Source organism: Mucor mucedo (genome assembly GCF_025094135.1).
Source record: "Mucor mucedo strain NRRL 3635 chromosome Unknown EV154scaffold_184, whole genome shotgun sequence".
In the NCBI taxonomy this organism is placed as follows: domain Eukaryota; kingdom Fungi; phylum Mucoromycota; class Mucoromycetes; order Mucorales; family Mucoraceae; genus Mucor; species Mucor mucedo.
In genome coordinates, this window is record NW_026252468.1 from 5149 (window position 1) to 24002 (window position 18854).

Consider the following 18854-nt stretch of genomic DNA (forward strand, 5'->3'; position numbering starts at 1 on the left):
GTAAACCTTTTCCCGATCATCCTTTACTTTATTCCTAATCCAGTTTTCCCGCCCGTGTCAAACCATAAATATTCCCCGAACCATCATATTATTCAATGTCAACTAAATCCAGCCTGTTACTACTCGTCAAATCTCAATTACTCATCCTTGTCAATAATCTATTCATGTATCTGTTCCGTAAAGTCCCTTGTTAATCTATAATTTAAACCCATCGTAGTTTTCCCATGTATAAGAAATAGTATAAATAGATGCTAGTTATTTATTAGAAAAACGTTATTCTGGATCTTAGTCCTAACCCCCTCCCCCTCTTAATAATAAACATATTTTATTTTAACCAATCGCCCCCCTCGTGTCGCCAAGTAGTTTCTGTGTCTTGTTCCTGTTCCGTCCGTGACAACTTCCATATCTTTAGTAAGCCTTTGTCACTGTGTTCTTGTAACCTTGTGATATGATAGTACTAACTATCTATATTGGGTAATTGATTCCTTAATCATTCTTAATGTATTGATGTCATAGATATAGGTTTATTTAATGTAGCAACAATATAGCAGATCAGCACACTTCCTCCTACTGATACACCCATATAAAGAGGACCATTGTACGTAGCAATAACAAACCCAGCCGTCTGCAACAAGCGTTTCATTTGGTATATAGCTTCATCCGGGTCATCTCGAATTCGAACTTGCCAAGCATCACCTTCATATTCTTGTGGGGTTAGCGTCATGATTTTAAAAAAAAAATACTTGAGAGAGGAAAATATTTAAACTTGAAAAAAAAAGTACCCCTATTTATATCATTTCTCAGCAAGTTGCATAATATAAACATACGTGCCGACTCATCCATTTTTCTCACGTTATATTGAACAGGGGTGCAAATTTTTTTTCTCCTTTAATCTTGCATAAAATATTTTTTTTTCTACTCGGAACTCTCTACCTTTTCCTTGGTCTTTATGTCTCTTTTGAATTTGACCTCTTGCAGAACAATTTATTCTACCTTGACCTCTTCTTAAAAAAATATTTTTTTAATCTGCCTTGACCACAATTCTTTCGTTTGCTTTTTTTTGTTACCATAGTAACAAGTCCGAGATGGAACCCTACTAAGATTTGGACTCCGACTGACCCACCCATTTTTCACTTTTCCCCCTAAAGGCCCCCATGTTAATGTACTCCATCTTCTTTTTTTACCTTTTTTATCGTCCTAGTCTATGAGACATGTGAACCCTTTACTTTGCCACTCTCTGGTACACTGACTGTTGGAGTTTTTCTTATTCTTGTGTCATCGTTTGCTTGAACATCAAGAATATTCCACTCATGAGTCGTCATTTTAAAACATTGTCTTGATGGACAGTGATGACTTATAAAAGACCCCCTTATTCACTAATACTATTCCTTCTCAAACAAATTGTTTATTTCGCAAGTAATTATAAATATACAAAAAAAATAGTCTTAGCAAAATGACTTAAAAGCCAAAAAAAAAAAAAAAAGGTAAAACTAAAAAGAAATCTAAACTGTCTAAAATTAGAATAATTGTATCTATGATTGCGCCTCTTCCTTTTTGTCTTGTTTGACAATACTTCTTACACAACTTATTCCTCATTCTCTTCTTCCTCCATATCATCCCAAGGGATCTCGCTCGCCGCAGACAGCTCTCTATGTCGGTCGTTGATTGATACCAATTTGTCTTGTATTTGATTGTACATCCAATCAATAAAATTCGTTCTTAGGAGTCCCAATTTATTGGCCAAAGGATGTGCCATAATAACTGCCAATTCATGGTGGAACGCAGATTCAGGCATGGTATAACATCCCACATGGATAACTTCTATAGCTAGAATGCCTGCCATACTTAACAACCCGTATACGTGAAGAACACGTTCACCTCTAACCTTCTGCCGATAAAAACCAGTAGAATTTGTTCCGTTCTGTACCATCTCATCCTCAGCTTCAGCCGGTGTATAACTTCTTTCCAGTATGTACGCAGAATATGCCATATAAAGGTACAGGCATAATATACTTTTGAAAACATTTGTTGTCCTACTTGTCATACTGACCGTGTCATTCATTTCAGACAGCTCCTGTGTGAAACCAGCGAGATCCTCTGATTCCATCAAGTTTATGAAATACCCTCCCGCATTGACTCTTCCGGTCAAGCTATTCAATTCGTCCGCCCTTTTTTGTAACTTGGCCAAATAATTGGGCGTGTCGTACTTGTTTAAACGAGTTAACAACCCTGTTGAAATAACTTGGTCATTGATTTCTGCTGCTGTTGATGTTGCTGCTGCAGGTGGTGCTGTTGCTTTGATGTTTGCGAGCGCGTAGCCCTAGCCATTGCTGCTTGTAAATTCTCAATGACAGGAGACGGTCTAGGTGCAGGCAAAGCTGCCACTCTTGCTACTGCTACTGATGCTGATGATGCTGCTGCTAATGTGGCAGCTCCAACCTCAAATTCATCATCCTCATCTTCGTCTGCTCCTACTGCTCTACCCAACAATATGCCCGAATCGTGCTCTTCTATTTCATCATCACCACAGGAATCTACCCAGTTGATGGTCAATATGTCTAAAGGACGTGGATCCGCTACATAATAACCATCACATTTTGTAGCTAATGTAATGTGATTCTTCACATGAGCCAGGCGGAAGCCACTCTCACGCATTATTCTTTGGAATTGTTTTATTCCGCGATGCGGTTCACGAGCATTATTGTACTGAAAGTACTTAATAAACTTTTCAAAATCAGGATATTTGAAAAATCCAAAAATCCAAAATAGAAAATAAGACAAAGTATTAACCAGATTGCAAAAAGGAACTAAATTTTATTGAACATAAAAATAATGATTTCTTTTATACATAATGAATACAACTAAAACTACAAGCGGGACCCTGCCATCGTGGGTAGATTATATCCAAATATTGTTCAAGCTGTCAATAAACCCGCAAGGAGCAGTAAGGAGAATATAATAAACAACCCGTACTTGAATAGGCATTTGGTGTTACGTGAACTCTGAAATTACCAGCTGACATATGATAAATATGACAGCAGTGAGAATACTTCAATCGTCGTAGCACAAGCGTATTACCTTAGCTAAGGTGTATTTACAGCTCGCATACAACAATATTCCATAATGTCAAAAAAAGTTATAAAGAAAAAAGAAAAAAAAAAATAGACAACATTCTTTTCGGACAGCGTTTATATACCCCTGTGCTAAATCACACATATAGATTGTACATATAATAAATTCATATCTGATCATCACTGATAAATGATAGCTAAATCATGATCAGGCATAAAAAAGGAATTCGCTAAAGCCGGTCACTATTTTAAAGTGTCACGGTATCGTAACACCAATGTCCAAACTTAAGACATGTTATTGTTATTATTTCTCTATTGACTATGCGTAGCACTAATTTTCCAATATAGATATTGCTATTGATAGCATACTCATATTGTTAAGAGTAGTATTCTCAGCCTCGTCCATTCCATTTATTATAAATACTCTTTATTTTTCCTCTTCCTAAATCTTTAGTTAACTTTAACATCAATAAACTCTGACAAGAATTCTAATTGATCCTATTGTTTTTTTCTACCTTTTTTTCTGCAAAACTATCCTCTTTAAGGCTACTTTTGCTACAACCCCCCTATGTCTTCATTGTGACGTTATAAAGAAAATTCCCTTTTTCAGTTCCATCTCTGTCTTTAGAATACAGGTATATATCTCTTCTCTTTTAGATTTAGTCCCTTTATTGCTGTTTCCTTTGTTTTCTATCTGTCATGTATTTTTATTGATGATCCTTTCCAAATGGCATTCCATCTCGTAAACATAGTTATTCATGCAGATTTACTTTCTTTTTTTTATACTTGATGGTATTCCTCTTTAAATACATTGTACTTGACCTTATGTCTTCATGTTCCTCATAGTTTTGTCCTTTCTCTTCTTAGTTGATTGTATTCTTTTTTAAATTTAATTATACTTCTCTCTATTTCATCTTTGCTTTTCTGGATTGATCATCTTCCATCCTATTTGTATGTAACTATGTCTTCTTTTTCTTATACACTCACATGCAATCATATCGTACCTTGCAACATCAATTTTAACAGTTACTTCATTCATTGACACCTTCACCGCAAATTTTTTTTCCGGTCGAAGTATAATTTGGACCGCGAAAAAATTAGACCAGAGGTCGAGGTACATAATTTTGTACCTGAACCAGCGGTCGCGGTAATTATTTTGTACCTCGACCAGCGGTCGCGGTAATTAATTTGTACCTGAACTAGCGGTCGCGGTCCATGTACGCATGAAAACCGACCGCTACTTCCAGTTTCTAACGAATGAAAACATCATAACCTTATTATTTAACGAGATGGTATTGGAGGATATTCTTTAAATGTATATTAAACTAGGGCTATTGACCCTTGCAATATTAAATGGGTTTTACAAAAAATAACATTGGAAATAATAAAATATGAGGGGCAAAAATAATGTTTATATTTGTGCTAAACGCACATACAATAAAAATCATCGGTAATCCAAATTTATATAAATTGTCCAAATTTGGAACTCTGACACATTGAATACAATGGAAGAGCCGATAGAAAATATTATTAGAAATCATTGAAGCAATCTGTCGGCGACAAGCGTACCCTTGAATTCATGTAGAATTCAACAGTCAAGATAAATTTATGGACTAGCAATTCTAATAACAGTCAGCTTTCAAAAGAGTATAAATAGACCCCATTATTTCATAGTTAAAACTTCAGTCAAATAAAGTAACAAGGACTTATAATCGTACCTATCGTACCATTGTTTTTTTTATATACTTTATATTTTTTTTTATCAAATCAGAAGTAATTGATTTGTAACATTTTTTACGATTATCCTATAATCAAGATTCGAAATGGCTCAACAAGAAGACCATCCAATGGTGATCGATAATGACACTATTATGAAGGAATGTGAGGAAACAGTACCACTGGAAGGAGCAAGTAATGCATCCAACGGGGAACGTCACGATGTAGCGAAAATTACATCGGCAGTAAAGGAAGTAAACATCTACAACACTCATGGAAAACTTGAAAAAGTGAAGGAGGTTAGTACTGAAGAACGATTAAAAAATTACAAGAAAAATCAGGAGGAGTATCGGTCAAGAATGATGAATCTTATGGATGTGACACCACAAACTTCGGTCATTGAAAAGGAAATTAATATCTATGAAGAGAAGTTGGATAAAATCACGAAGAGGATCGAGATACTGGAATCAAGCATGGAACCAGTTGAGAAAGCAAAGGGAAGCAAGGACTCTAAGTGGGCTCACAGCAACCAAACGATCCGGGCATCTGACATTCCAAAATTACAACTATCACATTGGACCAAAGTACACTTTCCAACCAAAGAAACATTCAGCTCAGTAGAACACTTTGTACATGAGTTTGAAACAACGCTAAGCATCTTATCAAGAAAAGTAGAGGACGAATGGAGAACATACATTTTGGCGGCGATTCCATTTGACTTCATAACCTGGGGAAAGCAAACTATTCTGACTTGTGCATCTTGGACGGAAGCAAAGGAAATTATCTGTAGAAAATTTGGGGACTTTCAGTCAAAAGACACCAACAGTCTGAAGCTCTTCGACTTGTACATGAAACCATCTCAATCCATCTCTCAATTCGCCAACCAATTTACGAACTTTGCTGCCGCTGCGGGGATTAACAAGGACAATAAAATTGTGGTACTTCTATTCCGAGCAAGACTATGCGATCCGTGCAAGCCATTAATTTTTGCAGCTATGGAAGCAAAGAAGCAGGTGGATGAAAACTATGTGTTCACGGTAGACAAAATTTGTGACATCGGTCGTGAGATCTTTGGGGATGAACCGGTTGGAGAGAGTGCTCGTTTGGTAACTAGTAACGTAAATGCACCAGTGAAGCGAAGACGTGGCAGTGCCTCCCAAGAATGGCAACAATACGGGGCGAAGAAAAGTCAAGGATGTCCGAAACATGGAGGTGATAAGGCCAATCACACTGCTGAGGAGTGCCGTAGTCAAGATCCAAAGAAGAGCAAGTTTTTGGGGAGCAAGAACAGTCCGTTCAAGGCTACTGGTAACGTGATGAAGGGGCAACCGTGCAGGTACTGCAAGAAGGAATGGCAACATGGGCATACTTGCAAGGAGTATTATGAACAAAAAAAGAATCGTACTGTTTTGGCTCTTCGTCGGGAGGACGATGAAGATGATCAAGAGCCAAAGACCTCCCATATCAAAGAGGCTATGGAAACAGATGCGTATGAATGTAAGTATAACATGCAAAGGAAAGAAAGAAATCCATTAAAATTGACATTGACTCCTATCATTATTAGAGAGCAAAAAGTAATAGCAAGAATAGACACGGGATCGGATATCTCATGCATAAATAAATCAATTTTAGACAGTAAATTCAATAAAGAAATAAAAATTTCCAAAATAAATGGGTCTCTTAATTATCTTTCACTTGACAATAATAAGAAAAATATTAAAGTAAAACGAATTGGATTAACAGAACCTTTAAGAGTTCGTTATATTAATGATTTAAATTTCGATTTTTCTTTTGAAGTAGTAGAGTTCAGCAGTGTAATGGAATCCCAATTTGATGTATTATTAGGTCTCGATATCTTAAGTAAATTACGGATATCATTGTCGGGAGTTGCCTATTGTTACCCCGATGAGGAAAGAACAGAAGCACAATTTCGGAATGTAAACTTTGACACGCAGAACAAATATGATCCGGAAAATGCTAATTATGGTACGGACAAGGAGCGAAAGATATTTTTAGAAGAAATACATGGGGCCACCGAGGCAAACAAAAACATACCGAAAGGATCGTTTTGCACGATGCCTGAGGCACTCATTCGCATCCCTCTAAAAACACAAACAGATAACATGTATATCAAGCAGTATCCGTTAGTGTACCATCAAATACCAGAAATACAAAGACAGATTAATGAATGGGTAAATGAGGGGATAGTATACGAAAGCATGCCCAGCTCAAAGTATAATACACCATTGTTAGCTGTAGGAAAAAAAGATGACCAAACTGGGCAATTAACCAAAACAAGAGTGTGTATGGACCTTCGAAGAATCAATTCCAACATTGATGACTCTAAAACGGACAAATATGTGATCCCGGATATGGAACAAATGTTTGCCGAAGTGAGTGCACCGGGAAGAGTCTACACGAAAATTGATTTAAAGAATGCGTATTTTTCATTTCCAGTTGACAGTGAATCACAAGAAATCTTAAGCTTTACATTCAAAAATAAGACTTACAGATGGAAAGGATGCTGCTTTGGATTATCATTATATCACAACAATACTCACGAGTGATTGCGCAACTTTTCCAAGGGATGGAAGGCGTACGAAATTACATCGATGATCTGTGCATATATTCGGCGCCAGAAGATCACGCGGAAATTGTTAAGGCTGTAATTGAGAAATTAACCTCGGTTAATCTTCGCATCAACTTTGACAAGTGCTCGTTTCTTCAAACTTCGATATATTTGTTAGGATTTATTGTTGGCCCCGGAATCAAAAAAATTGATACGAGGCGATTGTGCAATATTGACGACTGGAAAACACCCAGAAATAGTCGTGACGTTAGACATATCATGGGCATTGTATCACATCTAAGAGAGTTCGTTCCTCTAATGGGAAGAATATCCTATTCAATCAACGCACTCCGAAACTGTAGTGACAAGAATAAGCCATTTATATGGACTACACAACAAGACGAGGCATTGAAATCGCTGAAAACATGGCTTACATCCAGTACGATTTTGCACACCATCGACATGAACAAGCGTATTTATATAGAAACTGATGCATCACATTATGCGTATGGAGTATTAATCTCACAACGCGATGAGCTCGGCAGATCTCTATACATTACATTTGCCAGTAAAACGTTTGGCAAACACGAAATGGCATGGTCCGTAAATCGAAAGGAAACATATGCCATTGTATATGCATTTCAGAAGTACAGGTCCATTCTTTGGGGACACCCTGACATCGTTGTATTAACTGATCACAGAAGTCTGGTATTCATGAACACAGCTACGCACTTGTGCCGAACGCTGCAAAATTACATGGACATTCTCAGTGAATTCAAATATCGAGTCGAGTATATCCCAGGATTTTCCAACACATTTCCTGATATATTAAGTCGCTTATACCCCCCAGAAGTCGAGGATCAAATTTTGAGGGAGGATGAAGAGAAGAAAATTATGAAGTTAGAACGTATGATCTTGCAAAGAAGACTACCGACTGATAAGATCAATCAAAAGATTGCAAAAGATCAATTCATTCATAAAAAAGAAATATACAGTAAAGATGAAAATTTGAACGTATTAGCTGTAAGACTAAACAGTAAAGAATACAAAGAAACAACAACTGAATACATAGCTCCACCAATAAATGAGAGAAGTAAATTATTAAGTGAAACTCATGCAATGGGACACTTTGGATCAGAAAGTATGGTACAACAATTACATGCTCAAGGTATACACTGGAATGGTATATTTAAAGACAGTAAAGAATACGTACAAACATGCATCGATTGTGCACGAAACAACATCGCAAAGAAAGGTTATCATCCATTGAGACCTGTGGTCAGTGCAGATCCATTTACATTCTTAGCTCTTGATTTAGCAGGTCCATTTTCCGTTACAGAGAATAATAACATATATATCCTGGTAATGGTCGACTTATGCACCAAGTATATAATTGCGAGACCACTGAAAAATAAACAAAGTAACACAGTGGCAAAGGCGATAATGAATGTATTAGGAGACTATGGCATACCAATAAATCTTATGTGGGTAACAGACAACGGCCGCGATTTCTCGAATGCTTTGATGAACTCGATCACAAATGCATTAGGTATTGAACATCGTTTTTCGACACCATATCATCCAAGGGGAAATGGTGCAGCAGAAAATGCCGTAAAGGTGATCGTTTCCACACTCCGCAAATTATTAGGCAATGACACGAATAAATGGGATGAAATGTTACCCATCGCACAATTATGCTGCAATTATAAAATACGTAATCGAACCGCTAGTAGCCCATTTTCATTGATGTATGCGAGACAGTTGACAACTCCCAAAGATTACACTGATCCGTCCAGAACAATCCCAAGAAAATTGGCGACAGAAGAGGATTTGATCAAACGAGCTGAAATAATGGCATCGGTTGTATTTCCCGCTATTGAAGAAAGAACACGAAAAATAGTTGAGGAACAAAGTAAGAAGTTTAACAAAAAGCATTACCTCATTGACATTCCTAACGACACAACCGTTATGGTAAAGTTACCAAATAGAGCAACCAAGTTATCACCGCTATACGAGGGACCATTTACAGTTGTACGAAAGACAATGGGTGGCACTTATGTATTGAAGGATGAAATGAACGAGTTGTTACATCGTGATTATGTTCCGTCAGAGTTGAAAATTGTAAATATTGACGAGTCAGGAATAGAAGACGAGTTATTCGAAGTTGACGAGATTCGTGATCACAGAGAAGACAAAGAAGGCAATCGCGAATATTTAGTAAAGTGGAAAGGTTACGGAGAGCGAGAGAACTCATGGTTACAAGCATCAGCATTCTCATCGCCAGACACGATCCGCAAATATTGGGTAAAAGTACGTGAGCTTGAAAGACTAGAACAAGAAAGAAAGAATGAGTTAGTTCAACGCTCAGAGAAAGTTAGCAAACGACAAGAAAAGCATACAAAGATTATAACTGATAACAAAAGAAATACAAGATCTAATAAGGAGACAATACATAAAGAACTTCCCGCTAAGAAAAGACGTAGCAATCGAGATAGATAAATTTGTTTAAAAAAAAAAAAAATATATGTAAATAGATATACCCACAGGAACAAGTCACAAAAATATGCATACAAAAAAATCATGTAGCTAGGATGAGGACATACTATGAAAAATGCTGAAATAGGAAGCATACCTATCATCGATCAACTAACGTTGAATCTAGAGGGAGGACATGTGCTAAACGCACATACAATAAAAATCATCGGTAATCCAAATTTATATAAATTGTCCAAATTTGGAACTCTGACACATTGAATACAATGGAAGAGCCGATAGAAAATATTATTAGAAATCATTGAAGCAATCTGTCGGCGACAAGCGTACCCTTGAATTCATGTAGAATTCAACAGTCAAGATAAATTTATGGACTAGCAATTCTAATAACAGTCAGCTTTCAAAAGAGTATAAATAGACCCCATTATTTCATAGTTAAAACTTCAGTCAAATAAAGTAACAAGGACTTATAATCGTACCTATCGTACCATTGTTTTTTTTATATACTTTATATTTTTTTTTATCAAATCAGAAGTAATTGATTTGTAACAATATTGGTTTTTATTTTATAACGAAATAATTTATGAATGGTTTATACACGTATAAAAACTACGAAACGCCTGTTTAAATGGATACTGTGTAGTGTGAGGATGACAACAAACAGATACCATACATAATATAGTGTTGGTTGTCCTGGTTGCATACGGAGACTACCAGATGCAGAAGTGATAACAAGCTAGATATATGACTTACCTTTGATACTCACATTGTAGTTGACAATCACATGAAGTACCCTTAGCTGAGCTGTAAACAACTATAAAATAGAGTTAAAATATATAAACACGGTTTTCAGTATTTTAAAAAAGGCTTACTCGCTTTAGGTGACAATCATGTATTTAGAGTGGACAGCAACCATGTACGCGAAAGAATGCAGTGGTAAGTTAAGCCATAAAAGCCAGTACGATATATAACAATATATCTAATAGCTTTTCAGTTAGTTATATGAGGATGTGATGTTTTGAGGTACTTACTATAATTTTTGAAAAAAAAAAAAGTTTTAGAAAAAGAAAGGAAAGAAAAAAAAAAAAAAAAAAAAAACTAGATTACTTAACAAAAAAATTAAAACCCAATGCGGATTAAGGCTTAGTTTTGCTACGAGAGCGTCCTTCTATTATCAACTCATCCCTTGCCCGTTTGGCTGCTGCCTTTTTTGCGGCCCTTTTTTCAGCTCTTTGGTCAATCTTTGAAGACGAAGTAGATGGCTCAGGGGGTGGAGGTGAAGAAGCAGGTGACAAGCAGACAGATGCAGACAGGCGAGGAGATGGAGAGGGAGAGGGGTGGGGAGATTGGACAGAATCCGTACCAGGCACAGATAAACTCTCCATCAGCTTCACCACATACCTTACATGATCCGAAGAATGGGGTAAGCTACTAATTACTTAATCCTTATTCGATCATATACTAACCAACTTCTATAGTCCATTGCGGTGTTATTCTGCTAGGTCCCTTGAACGGTCGATTGGTACATACAAAAAACGTATCCGGTCTTCTCTTCATCCTGGTATTAATGCTGGCAACATTATGGAAACCAAGGAAATATTTAAATTCTTCAATGCATCCGGTATTTTTGACTTCTCTGCGTTAACGGCATCCCCTGACAGCAACGAGAAGAACTTCGAGCAGCATCCTCAAGATGCCACCTATCCTCAACTCTGGTCCCCTTTTGATGATTCTTTTACTAAGGTTGGTGTGCTCTTGCAGGGTTCTTCGGATGTCCTCATTTGTGGTCTGTATCGCACAATCCCTTGGTGTCGTGCGTTGATGGGTTGTATGACAAGGCTGACTGGCATGAGGCAACGAGTTGTATTGCCGTTTCATCAACAACAACACCTTCGAATTTCGACAAGGTTATTCCATGAAAATCAAGTCTACATTTCGGAGTTGTACAAGAAGAAGAATAGGTCATGCTCTCGTGGTGGTGAATTCGTCATGTTCGAAGCGATACACAAGAACAAGTAAGTATATGTTTTTGCTATCGCCCTATTGCATTTATTGACACTCTTCAAATTTAGTCTATTCGTGCCAGTTAAAAACTGGTTCGTTTGTAAGATTCTGTTCTTTTTCCGTTTCCAATTCTCCGCCAATGAACCAGGGTCCCATTATGCGTATGGTGAATTGGCAAAAACACATGGCGTGTCTCCTATCTCAAAGTCTATCCCACGGATTCAGCTCTTTGGTGATAGCGAGCAAAAATTCGTTGTATTTGACGCCAGGGATATTGTATCTTCTGTTGGATTGCTGAATTCCTCAGACAATTCAGCATACAAGTATGTCATCAAAACTGGTGATGCGTTTGCGAAAGACATGTCAAGTTCTGCCGGAAAGATTGGGACTCTGGAGTAAAGAGCTATTTTTTTTCTTTTTTTTTTGAATGTAGTAAAGGCTTTTCAACATCCGAAAAATAAATTATCGCTTCATTATGTCACACAAAATAACAGTATTTTCTTCAAACATCATCTTTGCCATCACCAAGGAACATATTTATCATTTTTTTTCATAACACAACTTCCAATATAACATATTATCTTTATATAACAATTTTTTACAAGTTTTATGTCATTTGCGTTTTTTTTTGATTTTGCGGTCCAAGTCTAAATGTTACTTGGACCTCTGGTAGAGGTAATTAGCTAAGATTGGACCGCAACCTCCGGTCCCGGTCTAAATTGTAAATTTACCACAATTAAGTTTTACGATGCTTGCTTTCATTTAATCCATTGAATTACATCATGTACCTTTTAATTCCATCTTATTTTGTTCCATTTCGATGAATTCCATTGCATTCGATTGTATTCCGATTGATTCCATTGCATTCAATCATACTCTATCGTAATCCCTCCTATCTCATTCAATTCCATTTCATTCGGATTGATTCCATTGTATGCAATCCTATTCCATCGTATTTCATCGGATTCCATTCATTTCCATTCAATTCCATGTGATTACATTCAATTCCATTCAATTACATTCAATTACATTGAATTTCATGCAATTACACTCAATTCCATCCAATTACATCAAGTACCATCCAATTACGTCAAGTAACATCCAATTACACTCAATTCCACCCAATTGCATTCAATACCATCTAATTACACTCAATTCCGTCCAATTACATTTTCCATGCAATTACACTGAATTCCATCCAGCAGCATTCAATGCCATCCAATTACACTCAATTCACTCCAATGGCATCCAATTCCATGCAAGTACATTCAATACCATCTAATTACATTCAACAACATTCAATTCAAAGGTATTCAATGCTATTCAATTTTATTCAATGTTATTCTGGTCATGTACATCCTCTTCTGTCGTATTCCGCCAGATTAAATTCAATTCCATCCAACTCTGTCATGTTCTATTGTATTCCATCGAATTAAATTAAATTCCATTGTATTCCATGGCAATCCATCCTATCCAGTTGAATTCAATTGTAGTCTATCTGGTTACATTCAATTACATTGTATTTCTTCCCATGCCTCTTCATTGCATCGGATTTAATCTTGTTTTTCATGTCTCGTCTACATTTTTAATTTACAAGACTACACTTCACATGACTTGCTCATGTTTGATTTTTTTTTATTTAGTATTCCATCCCATGTGTTACCCTTTACTCTACTAATCATCAAATGTTGTTACCTTGGTTATTCCTAAAAAATCAATCCATACCTAGTGTAATGATTGAATTTGCGCACCAAATCATATTCCAAGTACCCATTTCAAAACAACATGTTCATAAAGGAGTTCTTGGGCTACTCTTACATGATATCCACTCATCTCCCTCTTAAGAATTCATTCTGTAAAGTACACTGACAACAAAATAAAATCCGCTGCCGACAGTGGGAAAGGAGAATTCCTTGGATTCCTTCATGTCTTGTATCTCTTCATGGATAGGTTCTACTTGCTCAACTCGGTTCAGGTTTCTCATGAAATTGTCTTCGGGAATTCCATTAGCAATCATGAGTCTTCTTGCATCTGACCCTCCATAAACGAGTCGACGGATTATTTCATCATACATGATGTTCATCATCATGCAAAAAATATTCTTCAAAATACGCGGATTCTTTGAATTTTCTGTCAATGTGAAACCCATATTGGTAAATGATGTGGTGTAATCGACAATGTTTTGCGCTCCCATTAAAGCCGCATACTCGTCACCAGGACCTCATTCGTGAAACATGTTATTCTCTTCGTTTTGCAAGTATTGCAAGTAATTTCATTTAATATCTTCATAGTCTTGTTTCTTTATACGCTACCACTATGACTGAGCGGGGGGGGGGGTTTATATACACACTCTTGTCTTTGTACTTTACTCCATAACCTTTCATTCTTGCTTTATGATTCGCCTTTCCCATTCTTTGCATTACAAAACATGTTTAAACACAACCATTGAAACAAATAATGGAACAGAGGAAAGAATACTTTTTTTTCACTCCCTTGTACGTGTAATCTATGCACTTCATCTGTTGTTCTTTTTTAAAAGCATGTATTGAGAGTACACATCCATCTAAAAAAAGGTTGTCACCTTGGTTATTCAAAAACAACAATCTATACCTAGTGTAATGATTGAATTTACTCACCATACGATATTGTAACTACCCATTTCAAAATGTCATGTTTATAAAGAGCTTCTTGACCTACTTTTACATCCAATCCACACATCTCTCTCTCCAAAATTCATTCTATGAAGCACACTGACAACAAAATAAAATCCGCTGCCAACAGTGGAAAGGAGAATTCCTTGGATTCCTTCATGTCTTGTACCTTTACCCATGACTTGACCAGTTCCGATTCGTCTTGTCAACGCATCCAACAAGGAAGCACGATCGGCCAACACCGTCAAGTAAGCGTCAGTTGTATTCTTACGCATTCGGGTGATCAGCTTATAAATCACACCACGCAACTACGCGTCTTCCATAACATCATCATCACTTAATTCAATTACCTCAGGAGCTGTACTTTGAGAGCCAAACACCCGTTCCAGATCAACTTCATAGAACATTTTGACCTCTTCTTGTTCCTCCTCTCGCACTTTGCGTTCATCCTGACTCTCAGTAAGATCCACCACTGTGATACCTTCCATTAATAACATTTGTTCTCTTTATCGTATATTCATGTTCATCATTTTCTTTTCTTTTTCTTCATGACAATAGCAACAGACGCTTTTATTTTTTTTTATAGAGTCATTATTCATATCTCTCTTCCTACCCAATCATAGTCTTGGCCTGCTTCATTCATCCTTTTCAAACAAAAAAAACATTCAGTTGCTTTTGTGCAAAACATTGTTTATTTTATTTCTTTAAAAAAAAACCTTTCATCTACACTTGTTCATCAAGTACATCTATCCTTTGCTTTCTTATTCCTTCTTTTCACAGTGTCGATAACAGTATGCATAATTAATTCATGCAAATGTCCTTTTTTTTAAAAAAAAAGAGGCTTATTTCAAAAAAGGGAGAAAAAAAATCTTTTATTTTCTATTCCCCAACTTTATATGCAGATGGTACATTTGATATACAAGCAGCACCTGATGAAACATGTCATTTCATTGATATATACAGTGCACTCATATTTACTTGCATTATACCCATGTTTTTATTTTATTTTTTAAAAAAAAAAGAATGGAAACAAATTGTGTAAGTAAATGTTGGCATAGATCCCGTGTAATAATATACAATATGCGTATTAAAAAAAACCTTGTATTTCTTGTATTTATTTAAAAAGGAAGCCTTTAAAAATAAAACTTGATTTCATTTTGTTTCACACAATACAAATAGGCCATTGTTCTTTCTTTTATTCTCATGCAGTCCATTTTATTTCTTTTCTTTAAAAAAATAAAAAAAGGCTCAAGCATGTCTTGATGACATGAGATGCTATTATTACTTTTTTCAAGTATGTATGGCATAGAATAACAGTATCAACAACTACACCAACCCTCACTACAGCATTGGGTACTTTTGTGTGCATGTTTATTTGCCCTTTTAAAAAAAAAAGATCTCCTTTGCACTTTTACCCCACACTAATATATCAGCACATCCACAAGCACATTCATACGGAACGCATGCAAACACAATTCAAATACGACATGATTTCCTTTAAAAAAAGATATACCATTATTTTAAAAATAGATTACAAGAAATACACAAAATAGGGTTTAATAAAATAAGCTGAGATAGTGTTTATTATTATTGCTTTTTTTAAAAACGAACCCACCGTCGGCGATGGGACGGTGATTGACTACAGTATGTTGTTTTCTAAGATAGATTAAATCAGTCTCATCACATGGTATCACTTTATTGGGCCATATACGTCTCGGCTCTGACTTGGCAAGTGGATTGCCGCCAGCCTTTGTAAAGCCCTACGGCTACAACGCCCAATTGGCCTTCTTGAGCAGGCCAAGGATAGCCCGTCATGCCATCCTTCAACACAGGATGGCCCATCGACTTGACAAGAGCCACACCTTTTCTTCTTCCTCTTTCTCGTGGCACACCATCTTAACTTCTTCTTCTTCTCCAGGCAACACCTTTTTTTCTTCTTCTTCTTCATGCCACACTCTCACTTCTTCCTCTTCTTCATGCCCGTACCTCTCTTGAGCCATGTCGAAGAGTCCTTTTTTTCTTCGTCATCATGCCAGTAACTCTCTCCAGCTATGTCAAAGAGTCCTTTTTTTATATTAGAAAATGAAGTGTTTATTCCTTCTTTTAAAAGGTATGCTTACCTGTAATGACAATATAAAATACCTCTATTCTTTTTATATGGTGTGTAAAGAAAAAAGAAAGAAAGAGGGAGCCCTTTCTCATAAAAAAAACTGTTTTATATTCTTTTCTGATAAATTTTTTATCCTTTTCATAGAAAAAAAGACGACTGTATGCGTCATATGTACGATGCCAAGAAAAAAAAAAGAGACAAATCACACTGTTCTTTTGCCTTGTTTTTATACTCTTACGTCCACATGACACACCAAAAAAAAAGAATTCAAAGATCCAGGCACAGATCCATCCATGATAGAATACACTCCATTACATCATAATCACAACAGACATGATCCCCCCCCCCCTTTTTTTTTTTATTATCCTGTTGTACACATATTCTATCATCTCTACACAGTCCACATTCATAGCATGAGTTGATCCACATTCCATCTTTATCCTCTTGTTTATACTAGAGTCTTTCCATGGTCTACACACGGATCCTCCTTTACGTCATGTATCTTTTTTATTTCTCGTATCTACATGGTCATCTCCATCACTAATAATAATCACAAGTAATAATAATAAAAAAAGGACACTGCTCACTCTTCTTTTTTTTTTAAATAAAAAAAGTATCATCCCTTTATTTAACATGATCATACAGGTCTCCTCCATGTGTATCTCTCTTTTGTTCATCCCAATTTTGCTGTAAATAAACAACGTCAGCAACACGACTCTTTTTTTTTGCATTCATTCTTGTTGGAAAACTCACTTTTTTCAACGCATACACTTGGACTGCGTACCGTCTGATCTGGTGTAATGGATGCACAGGAAACCAAGTACATTACCCATGGCAGCAAAGCCAACGTCTTCATTTTGCCGCAGATGGCGTTCATTTTTGTTGAGAGTCTAAACCAGACAACACCTTTTTTAAGTCCCCCCCCCCCCTTTTTTTTTCCAGTAGTTTGCTCCCGAGAGGGAAATAAGGGGACCATATGGTTTGCTGCTTATAAAAAAAGTATACGTTAACAAGTACGTTCATTGCAATGGCAAAATAAAAATAAATAAACTTTCTTACTTGAAAAAAGGGGAAAGCCCCATAAGACAACAGGTACTCTTGTACAGGTACTATTAAAAAAATAATTAAAAAAGTGTATTCAATGGAAATAAAGAGACTCTTACTTGCTCATACCCAAAGGAGCAGCTCAACCGGGAAAAGAAGAACCGCCCACCAAAAGAGACAACAGCCACTCTCCTTTTGCTAGTCATAAAAATAAACATTAGCACGTTCCATTGCAACAAAAGTAAGACTCTCTTACTTACCCAGAGCCATGAGGGTCAGCATAGCTCAACCCCTTTTACAACGACGTGTACAAGTGCTGAAATAAAAGTGTTTAGCAAGTATACTCATTTCAAAAAAAAAGGCACTCTTACCTGTCCCCCCAAAAAAAAAAAAAAAGGCAACAAGGCATATATAAATTACTGAGGTTTTCAGTTCAAGTTGGTGCCATTGAGTTCTTGTTGGTCTTTGTAACTACTTGACAATGGGGTGGCGTGATTGAAAGGATTTGAGGGAGAGGAGACCATGTCGTTTTGTACTGTGTCTCGTCTTTAGGCCTTCACTCGCCGATTCGCTTCTGTTTCACAACACAGACCTCCAAAGAAAACCAGCATTGGCATAACGGCTTGTCTTGTTTTTCTTCTAATAGCCAGAGAAGAAGTAGTGTCATTATGAAGGAACGTCGTCAAAAATTATCAAGTCATTAAAAAAAATTCACTTGCCCTTATGCTCCCGCCTTTTTAAGAAAAAAAAAAAGACAGAGATAGCTCATCTATGCATCCATGTTTTTTAGTGTGTGTGTGTATATATATAAATGTTGGAGTACACTATATATTTACCTCTGTCTTTTTTTCCCCCAGCCCGCAATGGCTAAAGGGCCCATCTCCCTTAATGCCTCATGGCAGACCTTGGTGTCTTCAAAGCCAAACGGAGGAATCACGCCTTATTATTGTGTAGGCAGTATAAAGTGGTAACAAGAAGAAAAAAAAAGCATAATCATTCGTGTTTTGTAAAAAAAAAAAAAAAAAATGTTGACAAGAATTAAAAGATAAAATAGGACAACGATAAAAAATTGGGGGGGGGGGTCTTTCCAGATTTAGATACGGAACCCAAAAACCGGAACGGATGATCATCCCGTCGGTTTAATTATAGATCAAGGTTATGTTCCCCCATCATTCTCAAGAATAAACCAACCTTTT

The 18854-nt window shown here is 36.5% G+C and overlaps 4 protein-coding genes across 4 annotated transcripts; 1 reads left to right on the forward strand and 3 right to left on the reverse strand.

Annotated features, from left to right (window-relative positions):
* Positions 1-2220: 2220 nt before the first annotated feature.
* On the reverse strand, positions 2221-2724 carry EV154DRAFT_528632 (uncharacterized protein; the record flags this gene model as incomplete). Its single annotated transcript, XM_051603606.1, has 2 exons — positions 2221-2439; positions 2476-2724. Coding segments are annotated over 2 exons (468 nt in total), but the record flags the coding sequence as incomplete, so codon positions are not given.
* Positions 2725-11061: 8337 nt separating this feature from the next.
* EV154DRAFT_528637 (uncharacterized protein) lies at positions 11062-12345 on the forward strand (the record flags this gene model as incomplete). Its single annotated transcript, XM_051603607.1, has 2 exons — positions 11062-11272; positions 11328-12345. Coding segments are annotated over exons 1-2 (551 nt in total), but the record flags the coding sequence as incomplete, so codon positions are not given.
* Positions 12346-13693: 1348 nt separating this feature from the next.
* EV154DRAFT_570333 (uncharacterized protein) lies at positions 13694-15001 on the reverse strand (the record flags this gene model as incomplete). Its single annotated transcript, XM_051606192.1, has 3 exons — positions 13694-14073; positions 14674-14791; positions 14855-15001. 3 exons carry the CDS (start codon positions 14999-15001, stop codon positions 13694-13696), a joined length of 645 nt encoding a protein of 214 aa, XP_051451494.1.
* A 2133-nt stretch (positions 15002-17134) lies between these two features.
* EV154DRAFT_487418 (uncharacterized protein) lies at positions 17135-18067 on the reverse strand (the record flags this gene model as incomplete). The annotated part of the gene is made up of 5 exons (XM_051598976.1): positions 17135-17154; positions 17368-17504; positions 17674-17723; positions 17778-17856; positions 18030-18067. 5 exons carry the CDS (start codon positions 18065-18067, stop codon positions 17135-17137), a joined length of 324 nt encoding a protein of 107 aa, XP_051451495.1.
* Between the last annotated feature and the right edge of the window lie 787 nt (positions 18068-18854).